The 21952-nt window shown below is 42.0% G+C and overlaps 2 protein-coding genes across 8 annotated transcripts in view; one reads left to right on the top strand and one right to left on the bottom strand.

Annotated features, from left to right (window-relative positions):
• The window catches only part of BLOC1S6 (biogenesis of lysosomal organelles complex 1 subunit 6), a 91595-nt gene extending 78225 nt beyond the window's left edge, over window positions 1-13370 (bottom strand). The window contains exons 1-4 of one of the 3 annotated variants that reach the window (XM_082450163.1): window positions 13151-13370; window positions 11264-11531; window positions 9558-9716; window positions 1148-1346 (exon numbers count right to left, since the gene is read on the bottom strand). In XM_082450163.1, coding sequence (XP_082306289.1) covers window positions 1148-1223 — 76 coding nt within the window. In that variant the 5' untranslated portion in view covers window positions 1224-1346; window positions 9558-9716; window positions 11264-11531; window positions 13151-13370. Of the gene's footprint in view, window positions 1-1147; window positions 4311-9557; window positions 9717-11263; window positions 11532-13150 lie in introns of those variants that run through there. The other 2 variants (XM_082450164.1, XM_082450162.1) reach the window with 2 other exon arrangements.
• SLC30A4 (solute carrier family 30 member 4) overlaps window positions 13098-21952 on the top strand; it is a 30796-nt gene continuing 21941 nt past the window's right edge. Inside the window, exons 1-2 of one of the 5 annotated variants that reach the window (XM_082450144.1) lie at window positions 13098-13235; window positions 13727-14231. In XM_082450144.1, the coding sequence (XP_082306270.1) occupies window positions 13841-14231 (391 nt within the window). In that variant the 5' untranslated portion in view covers window positions 13098-13235; window positions 13727-13840. Of the gene's footprint in view, window positions 13236-13404; window positions 13617-13726; window positions 14232-21952 lie in introns of those variants that run through there. The other 4 variants (XM_082450146.1, XM_082450147.1, XM_082450145.1 and 1 more) reach the window with 4 other exon arrangements.

Genomic DNA, 21952 nt, shown 5'->3' with positions numbered 1-21952 from the left:
ATGGGGACATATGTATGCATATGGCTGATTCACTTTGTTGTACAACAGAAACTACACGCAGTATTGTGAAACACTTATACTCCAATAAAGATCTATTTTTAAAAAAAAGTAATACTCGCACATGTTCTAAAAACTCAGACTGTACAGAAGTTCCTAAAATGAGAAACAAAAATCTCCCACCACCCATCCCCACCAACCGCACCACTCCCACGCCCATTACTCAAAGGTTTTATTAGTAGTTTCTGACTTAAGTTCTACTGTTGATTACCACTGAAACTGTATGTAATATATTTATACCTCTTTTTCTTGATTTATCAACTATATATATTATCTATTGACTCCTCGTGATGAAAAATTAGGAAAAAATAGTACATTCACCACATGGATGAAAATGAAATATGGCATTTGGCTATTGGAACAATCTCAGCCTGCTACTGATAATGAGTCATCTTCTATGGTAATACAACTTGGTTGCTACAAATAATATTTTAATTATAGAAATATAGTGGTTTAGTAATAAATTGGATTTAGATACAGATAAGCTCCCCCAGGAGACAGAATACCTCACTTCACATCATGGTCTTGCTGCCAATTAACTCTGTAACTGTAAACACATTACTTAACCTCATGTTGCCCTAACTTCTTATCTCTTTAAATAGGAATAACTATCTCACAGATCTGAAAGAGGATCAAATTAAATCATGCCTTTGAAAATGCACTGTAAACCATGGGGGTAGCATTAGCGTCTCTTTAGCCACCTCTGTCATTCCTGGAGCTGGTGAAGGGCAAACAAGGCAGAGAGTTGGGCAGACAGGTCAGGCTGCAAGGCCAGGAATCCTCACCTTGCCCTTCGCTTCTCAGGTTTCAGCCCCTAAGACATCTGATGGAAGGGAGCTGCCAGCAGGAACAGGAGCTGAACCAGCAGTTGAGTTAGCAGGGTCTGTCACGTATCCCAAGAATATGAGGTCTTAGAGCAAAACCAGAAGCTGGAAGCAGGAGAAATAGATCCCTGCTGCCACTGGTGGCAGCAATAGAGGCACCCACCCCCTCAGCCTGGAACAGGATTTAAGTGCCTGACATGGGGATGGGGAGTGGGATGGATGCAGACATCAGATGTCTAAGTCTTGAGACAATCCCTGGAACTTACCTTGGGACAGAAGAACAGAAGGGGAGACAGGAGCTCCTGGCCACAGACGGGTCAATGTCATTGCCTGAGTGACCATCACAGTCCCAGGGTACAGGGGTCACACGGGAGAGCTCAGACCCAGAGGCCTCTGGAGCCCTCACTCTATGCTCTTGAAGCGAACTGTCACTCTGTAAAAATGATCTCTCTGGTGCTAATTCATCTGTAGACACGTGAGGAAAGTTCATTCTGTAATTAATCTAAACATCCCATAAGAACACAGCTGCTAACTCACAGATATAGAGAACAAACTAGTGGTTACCAACGGGGAGAGGGAAGGGGGGGAGGGACCACATAAGGGTAGGGGATAGGAAAAAGAGATTATTATGGGATTCTATGAAATCACGTGTGAAACTTTTGAAAATTGTAAAGCACTATAGAATTTAAAGAATCTTTCATTCAATTAAAAAAGAAAAGAAAAATAATGTTACAGTGAAAAAAAAAACAGAATACAGCTGCTAGAGGTCCTTTGTGGAGGGCAGCACGTCACAGCTCTGTAGTGCACCCCCTTGCCGTGAGGCTGATTTTGTCAGACTACAGGCTTGTTCCTGCTGGTCTTGAGCTGATTAGGCTTTAACTGTGATGGATAATGGACAGCTCCATCGGAGACATGGCTGGGATGGGAGGGAACAACCATGAGGTGCCCCTCAAGACTTGAAATGAGAGACTAAGCCATCCTCTAAAAAGTTAAACACAAAGGAGAGGATCAGTTGTCTGTTGGAGTAAAGTAGGAAGCTGTGAATGAGTAAGCAGAGAGTTCGGGGGCACTCAAAGATGCTCTGGTTGTATTCTTAGGGAGATGGGACCATACTGGAGTTGTAATTTACTAAACAGAATTGTTTTTGGAGGAAGATGTGGAAAACAGAAAGGATGGTTCAGTCATCTTATATGGTTAACAGGACAATCGTCTTTTGTGGTACACATTGTCATGTTACAAAAATAACAGAAATTATAGCAATATAGTAGTGAGGTGATGTTCAGGATTTAGACACAGATAGAATCCTACAAGCCAGAAGACTGAGCTTCTATCTGGACTAGGGCAGCTCAGAGAAAGCCAATATCTTTTCAAGCAAGTCTGAGGGATGGGAGTCCTGCCAGGCCCCCCCAGTGGGTGACTCTCCTTGGTGGAAATGACCCCAGAGCATGGAACCATTAGCTTGGATCCTCCAGCTAACGCCCCTTGCTAGGACTGCAGGTGTACCCAGCAGTCTTAAATCAAATTAGCTTTCCATGTTGTATTCCTGGTGAAGGTAACTTGAACATCCAGGTAACTTATTTTACTTATCTCTGTAAATTATTGTCATTTTCTTTATATTTTTAATTTTTATATTAAGAAAATTTCCAACACAAAGAAGCAGAAAAAGTTGTATAATGAATATGTATAACATTATATAATGTATAATGAATAATGTAGAATACTCATTAACCAAGTTAAATCATTATCGAATCCCATACTTGCTTCACTTTCCTGCACTTTTAAAAACTAAAATTTTTTTTTTTAAAAGAGAAAAAAAAAAAAAAAAGGGACTTCCCTGGCGGTCCAGTGGTTAAGACTTCACCTTCCAATGCAGGGGGTGCGGGTTCGATCCCTCGTCAGGGAGCTAAGATCCCACATGACTTGCGGCCAAAATATCAAAACATAAAGCAGAAGCAATATTGTAATAAATTCAATAAAGACTTTAAAAATGGTCCACATCAAAAAAAAAAAAATCTTAAAAAAAATAAGAAAATATTTTAAAGCAAATGCTAGACCAAAGTCATTTCATCCCCACTTACTTCAGTATGGATCTCATAAAGGATTCGTGTTCTTATAAAGGAGAGCCCACTGAGCTCCCTAGCCCCTTCTACTATGTGAGGACACAGCCAGGAAGGGCCAGCCATGAACCAGGAAGAGGGTCCGCACCAGAACACAACCCATGCTGGTACCTTGATCTTGGACTTCTAAGCCTCCAGAAATGTGAGAAATAAATTTCTGTTGTTTATATGCCATTTGATTTGTGGTATCTTGTTATAATAGTCCAAACAGACTAAGCTAACCTGTTAAGAAATATAGGTTGGAGAGACGGATGATGAGTGGTTTAAATCAAAGGGTAATACTTCAAGACCTACGTGAGTTTTGATGGAACTCTAATGTGACACTGAAGGACCATTCGCCAAAATGGGTAACCAGTCATAACAAGTGGCTGCTCCCCCCAAAGATTATATAAGTGAGAATGTTACATACACACCTTCCCACCACCATCACCAACCACCAAGAATAAGAAGGGAGGAAAATGTCAGATTGGAAAGATGAGGGACACTTGGCTGGGACAAATCTTGACTCCACCACTTCCTAGTTGTGAGGCTAATAAATTTCATTTATTCCATTATTTCATTTTTTACGTGGAATAAATTTCATTCCACGTACAAAAATGGGGATAATAGTGTCTACTATGTACAGTTGGTATAAGGATTAAATTAAATGATGTATGTAAGGGCCCTAGCACAGTGGTGGACATGTAGTGGGCTCAAGATATTGTAATTTTTTTTTTAATTGTATTTTTTTTTATATTTTTATACAGCAGGTAAAATATTGTAATTTTTATTACATGATAATATTCATTATCATTGGGACTTCCCTGGTGGTCCAGTGGTTAAGACTCCATGATTCCAATGCAGGGGGAGTGAATTTGACCTCTGGCCGGGGCAACTAAGATCCCGCATGCCACGCGGCACGACCAAAAAAAAAAAAAAATCATTATCATTAAGAAATCTTGGAGGGAACCTGGGAAGTTATGGTTTCCTTGTGAAATAGGCAGGCTAAACACTTAAAATTAACTTCAGAGAAGAATGGCAAGAAGGGTAAAACTTGACAAATTTAGTTAATTTTTGAGGAGTAAATAGCATGTGATAAAAGGGAATTGCATAATATCATCCACTTTGAGACCTTAAGAAAACCTTTGACAGGTTTCCAGAGAGGCTGAAATAAAAGTCGCATGAGATTGGAATGTTTTGTGAGGCAATAAGGAACTAGCTCAGCAGCAAAAACAATTGGGGGGGGGGGGGCCTGTTGATTCCAGTAGGGGGAGGGAACTCTCGAGGGTCCAAGTGAAAGCTCCTGGAAAGGCAGCAGATGTGTGAAGGGTGTGGTGTGGTAGCCACATTTCTAATTCTGGACTTCTCAGAAGAAACGCCTCTTCAGGAAGGTGGAGTCCTGTGCGCTTGAGGAATCTGGGCAAGAGGTAGTTAGGCGTCAGGCAACCATGGAGTTGACATCCATGAGAGGAAGTGGGGAAGGGGACTAACATTAATCTCACCATGACTGGGGCAAGCCATGTGCCAGGCACATTATCTCTTTAAGTCACCACAACCCGATGATAATAGTTATTACCTCCATTTTACAGAGGAGGAAACAGGCTCAAAGAGATCTTGTAATTCATGCCAATTCGCTCTGCTGGTGAGGGGGGGGCGGGGGCTGTCATAGACAACAATGCCCCAGCCAATAGGCTGAGGTCTACTGGGGTTCTGGCGCCTCTGTTCAACAAATGCTTGTTGAACACCTACTATGTGCCAGGCAGAGGGCCAGGTGCAGGAGATACAGTGGTGAGCAAAGACAGACAGCCCCCCTCTCATAGAGCAGAGTCTAACAAGGGAGTCAGAGGCAGCTCTTAGTCGAATAACACCACTAATGGAAATAAAAGTACAAAATGAGGCATTAGCTCATGTAACAGATGGACTCCTCTAGACCTGGGGTGCCACGTGTGCCATGGGGGAGAGTGGTCCCAGAGTTCACCTAGAATTGATTAGGAAAAGGAGTGGCGCAGCATTCCAAATTAGGCACCTGCACTTACAAGGGCTGTGGTCAAAGCTTCAAACAACGCAAGTTCAGTGCGGCTTCCATTTATAGAGTGACTCAGCTGGGGGTGAGACGACGGTGGAGACACAGTCAGATTTCCATTCTGAAAAGTTCAATGCATGTTCACAGGAGTCACTGGGAGGCTTGGGCAGCCACAAGCAGAGCACTCTGGTGGGTTCTGGGACCCCAGCTGCACCCCACCTATATGAGGACAGTTAGGCTGCCTTAATAGAATGTTGGGAAGCAGGGATTGATGGACACAAGTACACAGCCTGAATCCTCCAGCACATGTGTTAGGAAGGGGCTCACTGATATGTGTATGTGATCAGGTGGAGGGAGTATGCAGTAAAACCCCTAACAACACTTCTAACTAGCGATGGGTCTAGATCAGGGTCAGCAAACTACAGTCCAAGAGCCAAATCCAGCCAGCATCTATTTCTGTGCAGCCCACAAGCTAAGAATGGTTTTTAAATGGTTGGGAAAAATCAAAAGAAGACTAATACTTTGTGACACATGAAAATTATATGAAATTCACATTTCGGTGTCCATAAATAAAGTTTTATGGGAACACAGCCCTGCTCATTCGTTTACTATCCTCCATGGCTGCTTTCACGACACAGCGGCAGAGCTGTGCCACCGACACTGGGGTATTGCTGCAAAGCTAAAATTATTTATTATCTGGCCCTTTACAGAATAAGTTTGCCAGTCCTTGGTCTAGTCAGAAAAGCCTATAAATCTGAGCATGTGTTCAGACAACTGACAAATGATCTTTAGCAGGAACAAGTGCAAAGTAATGTACTTTGGGATAAAAATACCCAAACTATTTATAAAATGAAGACAGGGCTCTGAGCTGTGAGGTCACAACTCAGAACTAAGCACAATGGCAAGGACTGAAGGCAGCTAGAGTAATATTGTGTGAATTTCCTGCCCCAGACTATAAGAATCAGTATACAGTGTATGGAGTCGGTTATCTGACGACTTCCCTGGATGGGGGCCCGGGGAGTGATTTCAGTAAAACTAAACTAAAATTCAACTGAGAAGAAAGGCTATATTATTTTGCACTTTCACTTAACTGTTATATATAGATATAGATATCAACAGTCTGCATGTAATCTCGGGAAAAATTAGTGATAAAGATTTAGAACGTGTGGTGTGTATACAGGACTATTGCGGGATGGGTTATCAGCTAGACTTTGTCTTGTTCAACTTTATAGTTTAATTACTGGCATATGATAAGCATTCAAATAGTATTTATTGAATAAGAGGAAAGAAGAAAAGGAAGAAGAGAAGGAGGGAGGGAGGGAGAGGAGGGAGAGAGAGGAGAAAGGAGGGAAAGAAGTAGGAAACTGGGCAGAACCTACAGGGTTTGAAGGCTGAACAGGAGTTAGCCAGCCGCCGAGGATGAGGAAGAACACCCCAGCGGGAAAACAGGAGCATTTAAGAGGCCAGGAGAGCCCAAGAGGCCTGGAAATAATATCACATAAAACTCCCTGTCACCTTTGCTCTAGCTCTAAGGTAACTTGATTTCTCATATCACTGGTCCTGTGAAGGGGGCATCAGGAGAGGTGTATCCTTCAGGATAATTAAGTTATCAGCCACACAGTAATTTCCTCAGTCTCTCTGGGCAGTAGGGCGTACACCGATTTCTTCAGCCTAATTCTCAGGGGTAGTTTCCACAGCTGCAAAGCTTACCGAGCTGACCTGGGACCTTGGAGGCTCTAACGGGGTCACTGGGGGTGCTACCTGGTGTGGCTGGCCTCCCTCTTGGACACCTCTGATCTCCTCCATTTCAGTGTAACAGGAGTCACATCCACAGAGTTCCCTGAGAACACCCAGCCCAGTGTGCTGCGGGCCCAAAAGGAATAAGGTGTCTTTCTCAAGTAAGATACTCTCCCGGCCCAGCAAAGACACAGCCAGCATTCAGGAATCTAAATATTCAGGGTTCCGGAATCTGTTCTCGCTGCGAGGTAAACTCATCCCAGTAAACCGAAAGTCCCATGCCCTGGGAATCCCCTCTGTGCCAAGCAAATCAGGACAGTTGGGCACCTGTCAGATGGGTTCCCCATTTACAATGGGTCTACTGGGGAGGGGGAAGTTTCCCTCTCTATCCCTCTTGAATTCGTGTGGTTGGATTAATAATAAAATTAACGGAGAAAAAGAAACAAATCTTAATTCATGCCCATGAAGGACCCATAGAAATGAGACCTAAGAAGTAGCCAAAGCAGGCAGCTTTTATACTTTTTAGACAAACAAATTTGTAAGGAATTGACACGACAAAGAAACTTAGGATCTGGGTGCCCAATTAGTGAAGAATCAAAACAGAGTTTGGGCTTAGGGTAGTAAGCTAAAGAAGTAGTAAGATTTGTTTATATAGTCTTCTCAGCCCAAATTCCCTATCTTTGGCGATCAAGGTGTCCTATCTCCAGACGCAGGGAGTGCACCTTTCACATGAGAGATTTATTTTCTGCTTTCAGGAAGACAGAAGATTCAGAGTGTCCCTTCTTCTGTTGGCCATAAATTTAATTCAAAATAAATAATATGCCATTGAGGCGCATTTTGGGGTGGTATACCCAACAGGTCTTTTTTTTTTTTTTTTTGGCCACGCCATGTGGCACGTGGGATCTTAGTTCCCCGACCAGGGATGGAACACGTGCCCCCTGCATTGGGAGCTCGGAGTTTTAACCACTGGACCGCCAGGGAAGTCCCCCAACAGGCCTCTTGTCCTACTGTACCCCAGACCTCATGTGGGCCTGCTCCAGAGAGTCTGCTGCCTCAAGCCCGTCAACCAGAATGTGCAGAGTGGCTCCTTCTGGGTCAGGGGAAGGGACTGCATGGGTCGGCTGGGTCACTGGGGACAAAGGAGACCAAGAAACTGAGGAAAAGGGGTTCCCAAGGAACCTCAACTGTTGGAGAATTGGATCTAGGACTCCTGTCTTTTATCTGGTGTCTGTATGTGTGTCTGTGTAAATAATGAGGATCGAACAGTACCTGGTAGCAGGGAAAATTTTCAACATTTGCAATGTTTGAAGATAGGGAGGAACTACTAAAGGGAAGGCTGCCTGAAACCCTATTTGTAAATGAGCAGAATGTGAGTTATTAAAATATAAATAACAGAGGAGAGTAAAACTTTGTTGCTCAGTATAAAACAGCTGTAATAATTGCAGTAACTTATATCTAATGACCATGTAGCATAGTGATTACAAGGCATTATTGTGTCATGTAAATCATACACCAAGTTCACAAAGATGTGATTAGGGTACTAAATTCTGCTCAGTCATGTGTGCACTGGTAGCCCGCTTAAAACCATTAAAGGTAATTTAGGTTGGCTTAGTCTGGCTTTTTGCTTCAGGGAATACAGAGGGTTAAACAGTAGGTGAACTTGTTTCATTTGATTCTAGGAGGACCAATATGAAGATACTTTTAAAAAAATTAAAGCCATCTTTATTTATAAAAGAATTCTGGGAAAAAGTCAAAGCATTTTGTAGATTTTAATCTAATTAATCCTCACAATAACCCCGGGAGGGAGTTCTTATACAATGGCCTTCATTGTTTAAAGCCACCAGTTGTCAGGGGCCACAAAAGAGTCACTTTGTCTGCAGCTGCTTCTCTGTCCCAGCTTAATTCATAAACGTTATAATGTTCTTTGAAATAAGTCTAGTATAAACACAAACTGACTACTAGTGTATCAATAATCTCTAATCATTATGAGACACATTGACCTCACCAATAAGAATTTCTTACAAATGACTTTACACACCGGCTTAAAGAAACAGAAATGTTTGTTAGAGGGGAATTTAAAGTCATGGATGAGCTCTCTATAACCAGAATATTTTCATCTATTAATCCACGTGTATTTACAGGGTTCCTGCTCTGAGCACGACGTTAGGTGCTATGGACACAAACAGAGCCTAGGATAGAAATAAAGGAATTTTAACAGTGAAACGTATGTGGTGGTGACCTAGAGGTCTAAGTGAGTCAAAACATGTTATTAATAAACCAAGGATGGAGTGTAGCAGTCCTCAGAAGGGACAGGCACAAGTGGAAGATATTTGAGGACCAGCATTTGTCTGTACCCCTGCTTTGCAGTTTGGTTCAGATGGCATGGTCTTTAACAGTTCTCACTAGTGAAGTAGGTAAGGGGACGCTTTCACATACAAAATCTCATTGGATTCTTACAGTGTCCCTATGAAATAGGTAGAACAAATATTATTTTCCACTGTTAACACACAAGAAAATAAGTTCAGCAATAGTACACTGCTAGAGATCATAGTGAATGAATGACCAAATTATAAGCTGAACCAGGCTCTACAAGTTCCACCCTCACCTTCAAGCTCCCTCAGCCCAGCCGCCACCTCCAGATTCCAAGACTGGTGTGCTTAGTTCTCAAATTACCGTCCCAGCTGGGACCTCATTATTCCCTCTCATTTCAGCCAGACGTGGTTAGAGAAATCCATGGGAATGTTTAATTTAAACACTAAGCAAAGACAAAAACAAAGATATGAAAACAATGAACTTGACTAAGTGTAGGTTTTGGCTCACAGGTTGGTGACAGGGTAGATGGTCTCCAGGGCCAGAGATCTTCTCCTTTATCTCCTCCCCGTCCAAGAAGGCAACTGCCTGTCCTCAGGCAATCTATTTCTGGTATTTCTTCTTCTTCCCTGGAGGAGGGGTTAAACTGAATCTCCAGCCTCTCTGTTACTAGAGTAACCCACAGAAAGAAGAAATGATTACGTTCACCGTTCACCGCAGTGGTGTATCACATCACTAACCCTCGTTCATGCCCACCCAACAGCTTTCATCCCCTCCTGAAAAAGATAAGGGAACACATTCCAAAATCATCCTATGGGAACCTCCTATCGCCACATATTCCAATGGAGAAAGGAGTTCTCATGATGCGGAATATACAGCATTTGAACCTGTCAACTAAGTAGATGAAGCACCTTTTCCACATTTCAGTTTTAAAAAAACTTTTCCACTTTTTTTCCCTCCATTCCCAAGAGGGATTTCACCGGACAACGCAGAGGTCTCCAGGTGCTGGCAAATCTTTCATATATGAAACAGGGATCTCTCCTGACATACCGCAAGAAGTCTAGATGCTTTTTTGCAGATCATTCCATTTTTATGCAGAAAGAAACCGAGAGGGACAGTGTAGAGTGATGGTTAAGAGCTTGAGCTCTGAAACCAAACTGATCGGGAACTGAGTTCCTGCTGTTTGCTAGCTTCACGACTGTGGCCAAGTTACTTAATCTCCCTGAGGTTCCATGTCTCCACCTACTTAAAAAAATAGTAATAGCTGACATTGATTGAGCACTTACTATGTGCTAGGAACTAGGTATGCTAAGTTTTACATGCTTTACATCCATTAACCCTCATCATGGCCCTGTGAAGCAGGTACCATTATCATCCCCACTTCATAGGTATGAAAATTGAAGCACGAAGAGGTTAAATAGTTTGCCAGAAATTATACGACTCTCAGATGCAAAGCCAGGATTCTAACACAAGCAGTCTGACTCCAAGACCCATGCTTTGAATCAATACCTTCTTCATAGTGATGTTGTAAGGATTAAATGAGCTCAGATAAATCAGGTCCCCTGCATAGTGCCTGGCACATAAACAAGCCTTAAGTAAATGTTAGCTGTAGTATTATTTTTAGCACTGTCATTTGTTCTAAGAGATATCTGGGCCAGAAAACAGGTTTTGACATAGGGTATTTTGCATCTATTCCAGTTAACTGCCCCAAGATATGCGTCCTGAAGTTAAAATGACAGGCCTCTGTTATTACCTAAACAATCTGTGTATTATGGGTTACCTGGTTAAGAGATAGCCTAAATCGTTGACAACTTCTTCCATTTGCCCATGCAGAAAAGCTCTTCATACTAAAAAGAAGTATTAAGTCTCTTATAAAAGAATGGCATACTGAACAAGAGCTAGCAGAATTGCAGGCAGTACTCAGCTTATAAATCAGTTGTGTTTCAAAAGTTGGTTTGTCTACTGTTATAAACTCTGAATACATAGACATAAGGTTGAAAATGGTGGTTACATTCCAAGACTATTCACAGAAGTCTATTTATTTAGCCCATTTTAAAGTTCAATGATAGAAACCATGCCACTAGCCCAAGGCAGGCCTAGGAACAAGAGCCCATGTGATAAAAGACTAAGAAAGGTATCTTTCCTGGTACAGAGGAAAGTTGACATAGACTATATTAGCCATCTATTGTTGTGTAACGAAGTACTCCAAAACTTACCATATTAAAACAATAAACATTTATCATCTCAGAGTCTCTGTGGGTCATCTGAGAGTGCATTATCTGGGTGATTCTGCTCAGGCTCTCTCATGAGGTTTCAGTCAGCATCACCCAAGCTACAGTCACCTGAAGGCTTTACTGGGGCTGCAGGATTCACTTCCAATATGGCTCACTCATATGGCTGTTGGCAGGAGGCCTCAGTTCCTCATCATGTGAGCCTTTCCACAGGGCTGCTTGAGTTCCTCATGACATGATAGCTCTGGCTTCCCTAGGTACCAGTGATCCAAGAGTGAGAACAGGAAGGTAGCTGCAATGCCTTTTATGACCTAGTCTTGTAAGTCACACACTGTCACTTCACCCATATTCTGTTCATAATGAGCCACAAGTTATACATTAAGAGCAGCCCACACTCAGTGGGAAGGGGAATTAAGCTCTACCTATTGATGGGAAGCATATCACAGAATGTGTGGACATACCTTAAAATACCCTATAGTTTTTGTTGTCCTCCCATTACTCTCTCTAGGTACTCAGTACACAAAATAGTAAAAAATAAACCGGGGTGCAGAGCTGCAGAGTTTACTGTAAATACCCCCCAAAATCCATGCTCTTGCCTCATCTTGCTTTAAAAACATCTATCCCCATTCCTTAAATGGAATCTCATTTGCAAAATGTATACTAAAGAGTGATCACATTCCTGAAATACTTGCTCTATTCATTTGTATCTCTCGTTAGTAGAATTTCAGGCAATATAACAAACTAAAAGTAAAAACAACAAATAAACTACTCCCAATCTGGGTGGATTAAGATATTTGGAATTAAGAAAGCAACATTCAGGAAACTTTCTCCCTTCTGTCGATAATGACCTGGGTCCCCTGGTTATTGATCTCTGACCCCCAGTTCCCTAGACCTGACCCCCATGGCTGCAGCTCTCCAGGAATATTGTGGGCATTCAAAAGTGATGGATTGCCCTGGATTCCAAAAACAGTTGCTGCTCTTGCACCAGAGACATGCAAGGTTCTAAAGTATCATCCGGATCTTCAGAGGAAAATGATGTTTCATATGACTTTCTATATTGTACTTTTTGTAACTTGAAATTTGGTAATTCATGTAGACTGTTGTCAAAATACATTTATAAACATTGGATAAATGGGAGTTTGCACTGTAATTCAACTCCAAGTAGAAGCTAGAGGCTTGATCTATGAGTTCTTCTAACAGTGTTGTTGTTGTTTTAAATCTTGAGTGCCCATTTGAGAATATGATGAAAGCTAAGGGACTTACTGAAGGAAATACATACACCCACAAAATTATGCACATAATTTTAAGGCCTCCGAATCCCCTAAGACCCATCCAGGGAATCGCCGGAGAAGCGGGAGGGGGGGCTTACGGTCACTTCATTTTGTCCTTAAAATGTAGATCTAAATTAGAAGCTACTACTAAAAACTTAATTCTTTTTAAATCTTGTTGTTAAACAAAACCAACGGCCAGTACAGATACCTCTACTAGATTTTCTGTGCTGGGGTTTAGTCCATACTGTAAATACCTTGGAGGCAAAAGGAACCTGGCGGTGAGCACACAGAGGACAACACACATTTGCTGAAAAAAACAGTAATATAACGCAGGACACAGAACTGCTGACGACCACAAGCCTTGCCCTCTCCAAGCTGACCTGACTGTGCAGCAAATTCTGCCAATTTGCCAGAGAGGCAGCGATTCGAGGAGACAAAAGCGGCTCAGCAACCCACTTAAAAGAAAACGCTAAATTCGTTTTCTGCCGAGCATCCGAAACCCAAATCCCAGCCCAGGATTCTCTAGGCCCTCCTTCGGTGGAGCGAACTCCCGGCAGCAACGCCCAGCCCCGGGTGGGCGGGACCACTCGAATCTACCCACTTAGCCCGCGGACTCCAGCTCCATCCGCTCATGCCTCGCAGCCTCGGGAAGTGGAAGGGCCGCGCGGGAGACAGGGGCTTCGTCTGTGAGTGTCCCCCGGGCAGAGGCGCGCCCGCGGGATCCGCATCCAGGAGCGGGACGAGGGGCGCCCCCTGTCCCGTCCCTCGCAGGCGCCCCAGCCCAGCGCGCAGGGCCTGCGTGTCCTCGTGCCGACCCCTCCCTCGCGCGCCTCGCCCGCGGCTGCTCCGGCGCACGCGCGCGGCCTCGCGCAGGGCGGGGAGGGGCGGCGGCCGCGGGCTCCCGACACCGAACCTGTCAGACCCGGGGAGCCGGCCTGGAGCTGTGGGCGCCGCAGGCGCGAGGACGGCCCCGCTGCCCCGCAGCCCCGGGCCGAGCTGTGCGTGCCTGCCCCGCCGAGCCGGCCGGGGGCGGGGAGATGAGCGGCGGCACCGCGGCGGCGCCCCAGGTAGAGCGCTCCCCCCTTTCGGAGCCCCGGCACCCCCGCCGCCCCGGGCTTCGGAACTTGTGGGCTTTGTTGGGGCGCCTTTAATTTATACTGAGTTTCGTTTTCTACAGGATGGGGAGGGACGCGCGGCAGTGCCATCGGGAACTGGCACTCGGGTGAAGTAGGAGCCGCCGGCTGTCCGCCTGCACCGAGTCGTTCGGCGCCGCGGCCGCTCAGCCTCTGCCATGGCCGGATCCGGCGTGTGGAAGCGCCTCAAATCTCTGCTGAGGAAGGATGATGCGCCGCTGTTTTTAAATGACACCAGCGCCTTTGACTTCTCGGACGAGGTGGGGGATGAGGGGCTTTCTCGGTTTAACAAACTTAGAGTTGTGGTGGCCGACGATGGTTCTGAAACCCCGGAAAGGCCTGTTAACGGGGCGCACCCGGCCCTCCAGGCCGACGATGATTCCTTGCTGGACCAGGACTTACCTTTGACCAACAGTCAGCTGAGTTTGAAGGTGGACCCCTGTGACAGCTGCAGCAAACAGAGAGAGTTGCTGAAGCAGAGAAAGGTGAAAACCAGATTGACCATTGCTGCCGTTCTTTACTTGCTTTTCATGATTGGAGAACTTGTAGGTGAGTTGTGTTGCCAACTCACTTTCCATTTACCTTGCCTGGAGAGTCTTTGTCAAGCTGTAGTTACACATAACTTGGCGTTTAAACTTTCTTTTTAGGAAGCTTGTTATTTATCAATATACTGATCTGGTGATGTGAAAAGGTCCTCACGGTTCCAAAGTGCAGATCAACGTAGGTACAACAAACTTCCAAAGATAACTCTGACCTTTTCTTCTAATTCTCCAAACACTGTGTCATCTACTGTAAAGTTAAGGACATTATCTTCATTATATATCATGTAACTTCCTCTTTAAAAAAAAAAATCTGATAAAACACCAGGTTAATTTTTGCAATGTTTAAAATAGTAAATGATTCTAAAATTATTTAGAATCATAAAATTTTACAGTATGAAGGGACCTTACTGAACCACCTTTTTCTTTTTTAAGAGATCGGAGGGCCCAGAGGTTAAATATTAATAAATTATGAGGACACTTAAGTGGGTAATTGAAGAGCTACATGTACAGTCCCATAGTCTTGATTTTTTTCCCTCTACATTTGAATTAAGTGGTCTCTTACTATTTCCTTTTGTATTTATATTCAAGAAATTTGCAAAGCTAAATAATGCTAACTAACCTCACCATTTTTCATTATAAGGAGGCTCTGAAGGCCAGAAGGCTCCCCTGGGTTTTATAGAACTTGGTTTTATTTTTCATTTTTTAATTATTCAAGTAATGCAATCTTATTATAAAATACATGCTCAGTTTAGATATTAATTTCAGAGTCACATTAGTGTAACTGCTAACTTCTTTTAGTGACAGTTGATAAAGTGACATTAAAGCAGGGAGATTATTCTCCTGTGTTCTCTTTTTTTTTGGCCACACCACGTGGCTTCTGGGATCCTAGTTCCCGGATCAGTGACTGAACCCGGCCCCTCGGCAGTGAAAATGCAGAGTCCTAACCACTGGACCACCAGGGAATTCCCTCCTCTGTTCTCTTAATGATGAACCATGACAAGAACAAAGGTGGCAGTCCAGATTTAAGATGCTGGCTGGAGGTTATGTGCAGGAAAATTATATACATTTCCTACCTCTTTTCATACCACTTCTCGCCAGTGCTCACTTCAGCCATGCTGGCCTTCTTTCTCCCTATGACTCACAAAGCTCTTTTCCTGCCCATAAGACCTTCAGACTGAGTGGTTTCTCTGCCTCTGGCTTTCAAACTTTTTTGACTTCGCTATAGTAAGAAATACACTTAACATTGTGACCCGTGTAGGCATGCATGCATATGTATGTAGGTATGTACACACACATATACATTTGTATAAATATATGAATAACTAAAACAAAAATTTTACTTCATGTGATGTGTTCTACTGTTTTTTCAATTATGGTCCCAGCCCACTTAATTGATTTCATGGTCTACAAATGGGTCACGGCCTGCAATTTTAAAAGCACTGCTTTGTATGGACTGCCTTTTCCCAAATCTTCTCTTGGCTGCCTTCTTGTCATTCATGTTCATCTCAAAAGATACCTCTTAGAGACCTTTCCAACTGCCTAAAGTCAGCCTCTTTTCTCCCCTGTTCCTTACCCAACTTTAAAAGCCCTCAGCACCTGAGATTATCTTGTTTGTATATTCACTTGTTTAATATCAGTGTCCACTGAAATATAAGCTGAATTACCAGCACCTAGCACAATGACTAGCACAGAGTAAACACTCAATAAAATTTTGTTTAATTAATTAATAATTGCTGTTAGAGAATTATAAATGTTTAAGCTATGAAGAAATTAAAGACAGAAGTGAAGCTGAGATCAGATAAGGCATGGTCAGCAGATTAAGAGTCAATGACTTGGGGCTTCCCTGGTGGCTCAGTGGTTGGGAATCCGCCTGCCAATGCAGGGAACATGGGTTCAAGCCCCAGTCCGGGAAGATCCCACATGCTGCAGAGCAGCTAAGCCCGTGCGCCACAACTACTGAGCCTGCGCTCTAGAGCCCGTGAGCCACAACTGCTGAAGCCCATGCGCCTAAAGGCCGTGCGCCTAGAGCCCGTGCTCGCAACAAGAGAAGCCACCGCAATGAGAAGCCTGCACACCACAACTAGAGAAAGCCCGCGTGCAGCAACGAAGACCCAATGCAGCCATAAATAAATAAATAAATAAATTTATTTAAAAAAAGAGTCAATGACTTGCCCAAATTCACAGTTAGAATATTGAGTCATTCAGACTTAGTGATTCTTGAAGTTAATATTTAATATTTGAAGTTAAAATCACATTAATCACAATTTCCCCCTTAAAATTAGAGTTTACACCTATAAAAATCACTAAGATATAATTGTCCTGACTTACCATTATTTAAATCTCTTACTTGGTAAATGATGTTTTGTGAAAGCTACAATAAGTATTTCCTTTCAAATACTAACTTTATTTTCAAATATGAAAATCTTTTGTTAAACACTGTAGAGATGCTAGTACTTAGAATAGACATTAACAATATTATTCAGAATGTTACATAGAATTAAATTGTATACAGTAGAGCATTTATTAAAATGTGTCAAAAGCACTTAGAAATAAAGCATCTTATGTAGGAAGTATGGAGTAATTTTTAAAATGAAGTATTTTAAAGATCTGAAAGGGGAAACTTGATTTTGAATCTTGGATTTGCTCTTTGAGACCTTAGGCAAAGTCAATTCTTTCCATTCAGCAAGTACTTTTTGAGTACTTACTATATACAATGGAGAACAAAAGTTATGCTCCCTACTATCTAAAACAATCTAATGTTTGGAGGACATCATATCTTCCTGTAGTGGAGGACACAGGTATTAAACACACAAGTAAATTTAAAATTCAAATGGTCTTAAGTACTATGAAAAAAAAGAACAAGATACTATAAGACATAGTAACCAGCAGGACATGGTTTATGTATAAGCCACATACAGTTAAACCAAAAAAAGAATATTAGGAATTATTTGAGCAAAGGGAATGGAGGAAGATTTTTTCGACCAAAGAGAACAGCAAGTTCAAAACTCCTAAAACCTTCAATTCTTTAAGAGGATCTAAAAAGACCAGATTAGCCAGAATGTAGTAAGAGGGAAAGAGACAGGGGGACCAGACCAGGGAGGTCATGATAGACCATATTAAATGAGTTCAGTCTTTAATTCTAAGTACAATGGGGAGCCAGTGACTGCTTTGGAGTGGAGATTGACATGATGGAATTTATCTTTTTAAAAGATTACTCTGACTCTTATATGGAATATGAGTGGATTGGAGGGTACAAGAGTGGAAGCAAGTATACTTTTGCAGAGGTCCAGACAAAAAATGATTATGGCTTGAACTAGAGTGGATGGAGAAAAATGTACTGATTGAGAAACATTCTAGAGGTAACAATGGCAAAATGGCTAATGGTTTGAATGTGAGAGTTGATGGGAGAGCAGTATCAGGAATGATTCTGAAATTTCTTACCTAAGCAGCTGAGCGTATGGAAATGTATGTCAGTTATGAACCAGGGAGAAAATACAGAGCAGGATTTAAGCATGGGCTCAAGGGTTGTTTTAGGCATGTTAAGTATCATATGTATGTGAAATAGACAAGTAAAGATGTCTAGTGAGCTGTTATATATAAGTCTGTCATTCAGAAGGGAGGTCAAGGCAGAGAGAGAAACAGTATGTAATGCCATAGCAATAGAAAAAATTATCTAGAGAGCCCCAGTTTTGAGGAACTACAACTTTATAAGTCAGGCAGAAGGCAAATGGGTATCCCAGAACTGAAGAAAAGAGTATTTCAAAATGGAAATAAGTAAGTTAAAGCTGCTGAGAGGCCTGATAAGATGAGAACTAAAATATCCTTTGGATTTAGTAACAGTTATTGATTGCTTTAACAGCTGCATTTTATTGGGAATGAAAAAGCTTAAAGAATGAATGCAAATAGACTTCCAGGTAAAGATGGCAAATGAACTCATGCATCTAGTTGTACTCTCTTAAACTACAATAAAAGGATTTAAAAAATACACACACACACATATATATACACACACACATATATATACATATACATGTAAATATATATCCACATATATATATGGAATATATATATATATATATATATATATCTCCACACAGATGGGGAAAACTGGAGAGAAGACTCTAGCAACACAAACTAGAAAGGAATCAGGTAAAAGAGGTAACTGACTTGACCCAAGAAAGCCAACTCCTAAACAAGCAGTGGGGAAAGCCAAGAACCAATCTAGTTTACACTAATGCATCAGAAACACCTAGATAACTTATTAAAACACAAATTGCTGGAACAGAGTTTCTAATTAAGTAGGTCTGGGGTAGGGTAGGGCCTGAGAATTTTCTAACAAGTTCCCAGGAAATGCTGATACTTTTGACCCAAAGGACTACAATTGAGAAGTACAGTAGAGAATCCTAAGCAGGCCCAGAATTGGTTGTACCAGGTACCCCTATAAGTGTGGGTAAAGAGGAAGGCTAAAATAAGGAAAGTTCATTAAAACCTATTTAAGAGCCAGTCAGATATAATAGTCTAATAATACAATAAGTATCCACAGAGATAAAATAAGATCATGAATCCGTGAAACAAGAATAGGCTACTTTTTAAAAGAAATTCAGAGTAGAAAAAAGTGCTTTTGAATAATACAAACATTTAAAATAATTTTTAACTCCAAACAAATTAGAAGGTGAATTAAGGTCATCTCTCACAGAATATAGCAAAAAGAGAAGATAATAGGAGAAAAAAAGGCAAGAAAATTAGTATACTAGTTCAAATTACAAATAATAAGAGTCTGGGGAATAGAGAAAGCAGAAGGAAAGAAGTTATCAACAACATAGTTTAAGAAATTTCCGGGGGCTTCCCTGGTGGCGCAGTGGTTGAGAATCTGCCTGCCAATGCAGGGGACACGGGTTCGAGCCCTGGGCTGGGAAGATCCCACATGCCGCGGAGCAACTAAGCCCGTGCGCCACAATTACTGAGCCTGCGCGTCTGGAGCCTGTGCTCCGCAACAAGAGAGGCCGCGATAGTGAGAGGCCTGCACACCGCGATGAAGAGCGGCCCCCACTCGCCGCAACTAGAGAAAGCCCTCGCACAGAAACGAAGACCCAACACAGCCAAAAATAAAAATAAATAAAAGAAATATCCCCAGGGACTTCCCTGGTGGCGCAGTGGTTAAGACTCCACGCTCCCAATGCAGGGGCCCAGGTTTGATCCCTGGTCAGGGAAATAGATCCCACATGCATGCCGCAACTAAGAGTTTGCATGCCACAACTAAGAAGCCCACATGCCGCAACTAAGGAGTCCGCCTGCTGCAACTAAGACCTGGCGCAACCAAATAAATAAATAATTTTTTTTTTTTAAAAAAAGAGAATCCTTTCTAAAAAAAAAAAAGAGAAAGAAATTTCCCCAGAACTGAAGGGTATACAATCCAGATAGAAAGAGTCAATAGGGCTTCCCTGGTGGTGCAGTGGTTAAGAATCTACCTGCCAATGCCAGGGACACAGGTTCGAGCCCTAGTCTGGGAAGATCCCACATGCCGCAGAGCAACTAAGCCCAGGCGCCACAACTGTTGAGCCTGTGCTCTAGAGCCCACAAGCCACAACTACTAAGCCCGTGCACCACAACAACTGAAGCCCGCACACCTAGAGCCTGTGCTCTGCATCAAGAGAAGCCACCGCAATGAGAAGCCTGTGCACTGCAACGAAGCGTAGCCCCCACTGTCTGCAACTAGAGAAAGCCCGTGCGCAGCAACGAAGACCCAACACAGCCAAAAAATAAATAAAATAAAAAAAAGAGTCAATAAAAGCCCAAATTGGATGAAAATAATCCTACACCAGGTACATCATTGTAAAATTTCAGAACACAGGATACACACTTATTATTGCTTCAGGCAGCTGCTGTGTTATTAAACAATTGCCTCTGATTGTTTTTGACAAACACTGACCGGGGTTTGCACCAAGGCCAAGCTCCAAGTCAAGTCAAATAAAAAGAGCCTTGCAAGTATAGTCTCCCAGGGAACCACCAGACAGGTCAAATAATGACAATTTCCTGGCAATGGAGCTTTTAAGGAGCTCTAACGCCATCCTATTCCTTGCAGTGGCTGCCAGACTGAGGTTTTCACTGTGGTTGCTGCTTGTTAGTTTTCAAGGCTACCATAGAACTGAAGAGGGGGAGATTGGGTATAAGGCAAGTTAAAATGCCACAGAGCTAGTGAGCTTCTTACCAAGATTCAGCCTTTTTCCTTGAATAAATGCTACCTGTATCAGTCTTTGTTTAATTTCCATAGTTTTCAGAATGCTGATTTGGACAATTTTTGCCCATGTCCTTTCGACTTTTATGGAAGAGATGATTTTCCTAGGTCCTTACTCTGCTGTTTTTGCTGGTGATCATCACATGTGGCTCTTCAGGTTAACAAAAATTAAGTAAATTCAATTCCTTAGTTGCACTAGCCGTATTTCAAATTCTCAAAAGCCACCTGTGACTAGTGGCTGCTCCATTGGCCAGCGCAGATAGAACATTTCCATCATCTCAGTTTTATTGCACAGTGTGGCTTTAGGGTATTATCCTTATTTTATAGATGAGTAAACTGAAGCTCAAAAATGGTAAGTAACTTTCTCAGTCTCTGAGATTTCAAAGCCCCATGTTATTAACCGCCAAGCTGTATTTTCTGTCAGTGATTCCAGCTTTTTCACGTAAGGGAATACATAAAAAATGATATTTCTATAGAGCACACTGGAGTAAATGGATGTGACTACAAGATCACCAGCCCCAGTTCTCCTGCTGCTTTTGGCTCTGCATACCCATCCCAGGAATAGGGAAATCAACAGCTCAGCACACTTATGTGTCACAACATCCTGATCATGAAGTTCTGCTATACATTATAACAGTAATTCTCAGTGTGGTTCCAAGACCAGAAGCATCAACATCACCTGGGAACATGTTAGAAATGTAAACTGTCAGGCCCCATCTAGACCTACTGAATTAGAAGTTCTGGGAGTGGGGTCAAGAAGTCTATAGTTTAACAAAACTTCCAGGTGATTCTGATATACATAAAAGTTTGATTACCCTGTATTATATTATAAAAACTTATTCTATGGTGCTAGGAAAATTGGTTGACCATAATGGTCATAAATACATATATATGTATATATGTACACGTATTATATATATATTATGTATATATATACACACATATAAAATACATAAATATAAATATACATATACACACATACCCACATATATGAAATATACACATTATTATTATGTATAATAATACATAATACTGGAAAACTAATACAAAAAATTGTATTCTAAATACCATCTTTTATCCCTCTATTAGGAGACATTGCTGTTTATATCTAAGAGAATCAGTTAATTTTTATCTTTTGTTTTGAACTAATGAACATTTTGTGAATTTCTTCAGTTTATGTTCAAACCCTCCCAAACAAGTGAATACCTACCTTTTATTCAGCTTTATTGTAATATTTAGATATGGCAGTTATTAATTTCACTGTCTAATAGTAGAATTAGTAGGTTGAGTAAAAGCTGCATTGCTAAAACACAAAACTTCTCTTTGTGTCAGCCCCCATTTAGTGGCTCTTAACTTTTTTAAGGTCATTTACTCCTCAGAGAATCTGTTCCTAGAAATGGACATCTTCACCAGAAAACAATATATGCATAGTTAATGTTTTACATAAAATTTCAGGATACCTTGACTTAATTGCAATAGGATAAGTATTTAGT

The sequence above is a fragment of the Balaenoptera physalus genome, assembly GCF_965194825.1.
Source record: "Balaenoptera physalus genome assembly, chromosome: 2".
Taxonomy (NCBI): Eukaryota; Metazoa; Chordata; class Mammalia; order Artiodactyla; family Balaenopteridae; genus Balaenoptera; species Balaenoptera physalus.
The sequence above is the reverse complement of the archived record's forward strand: the minus strand, read 5'-3'. Positions and strand labels throughout refer to the sequence as shown.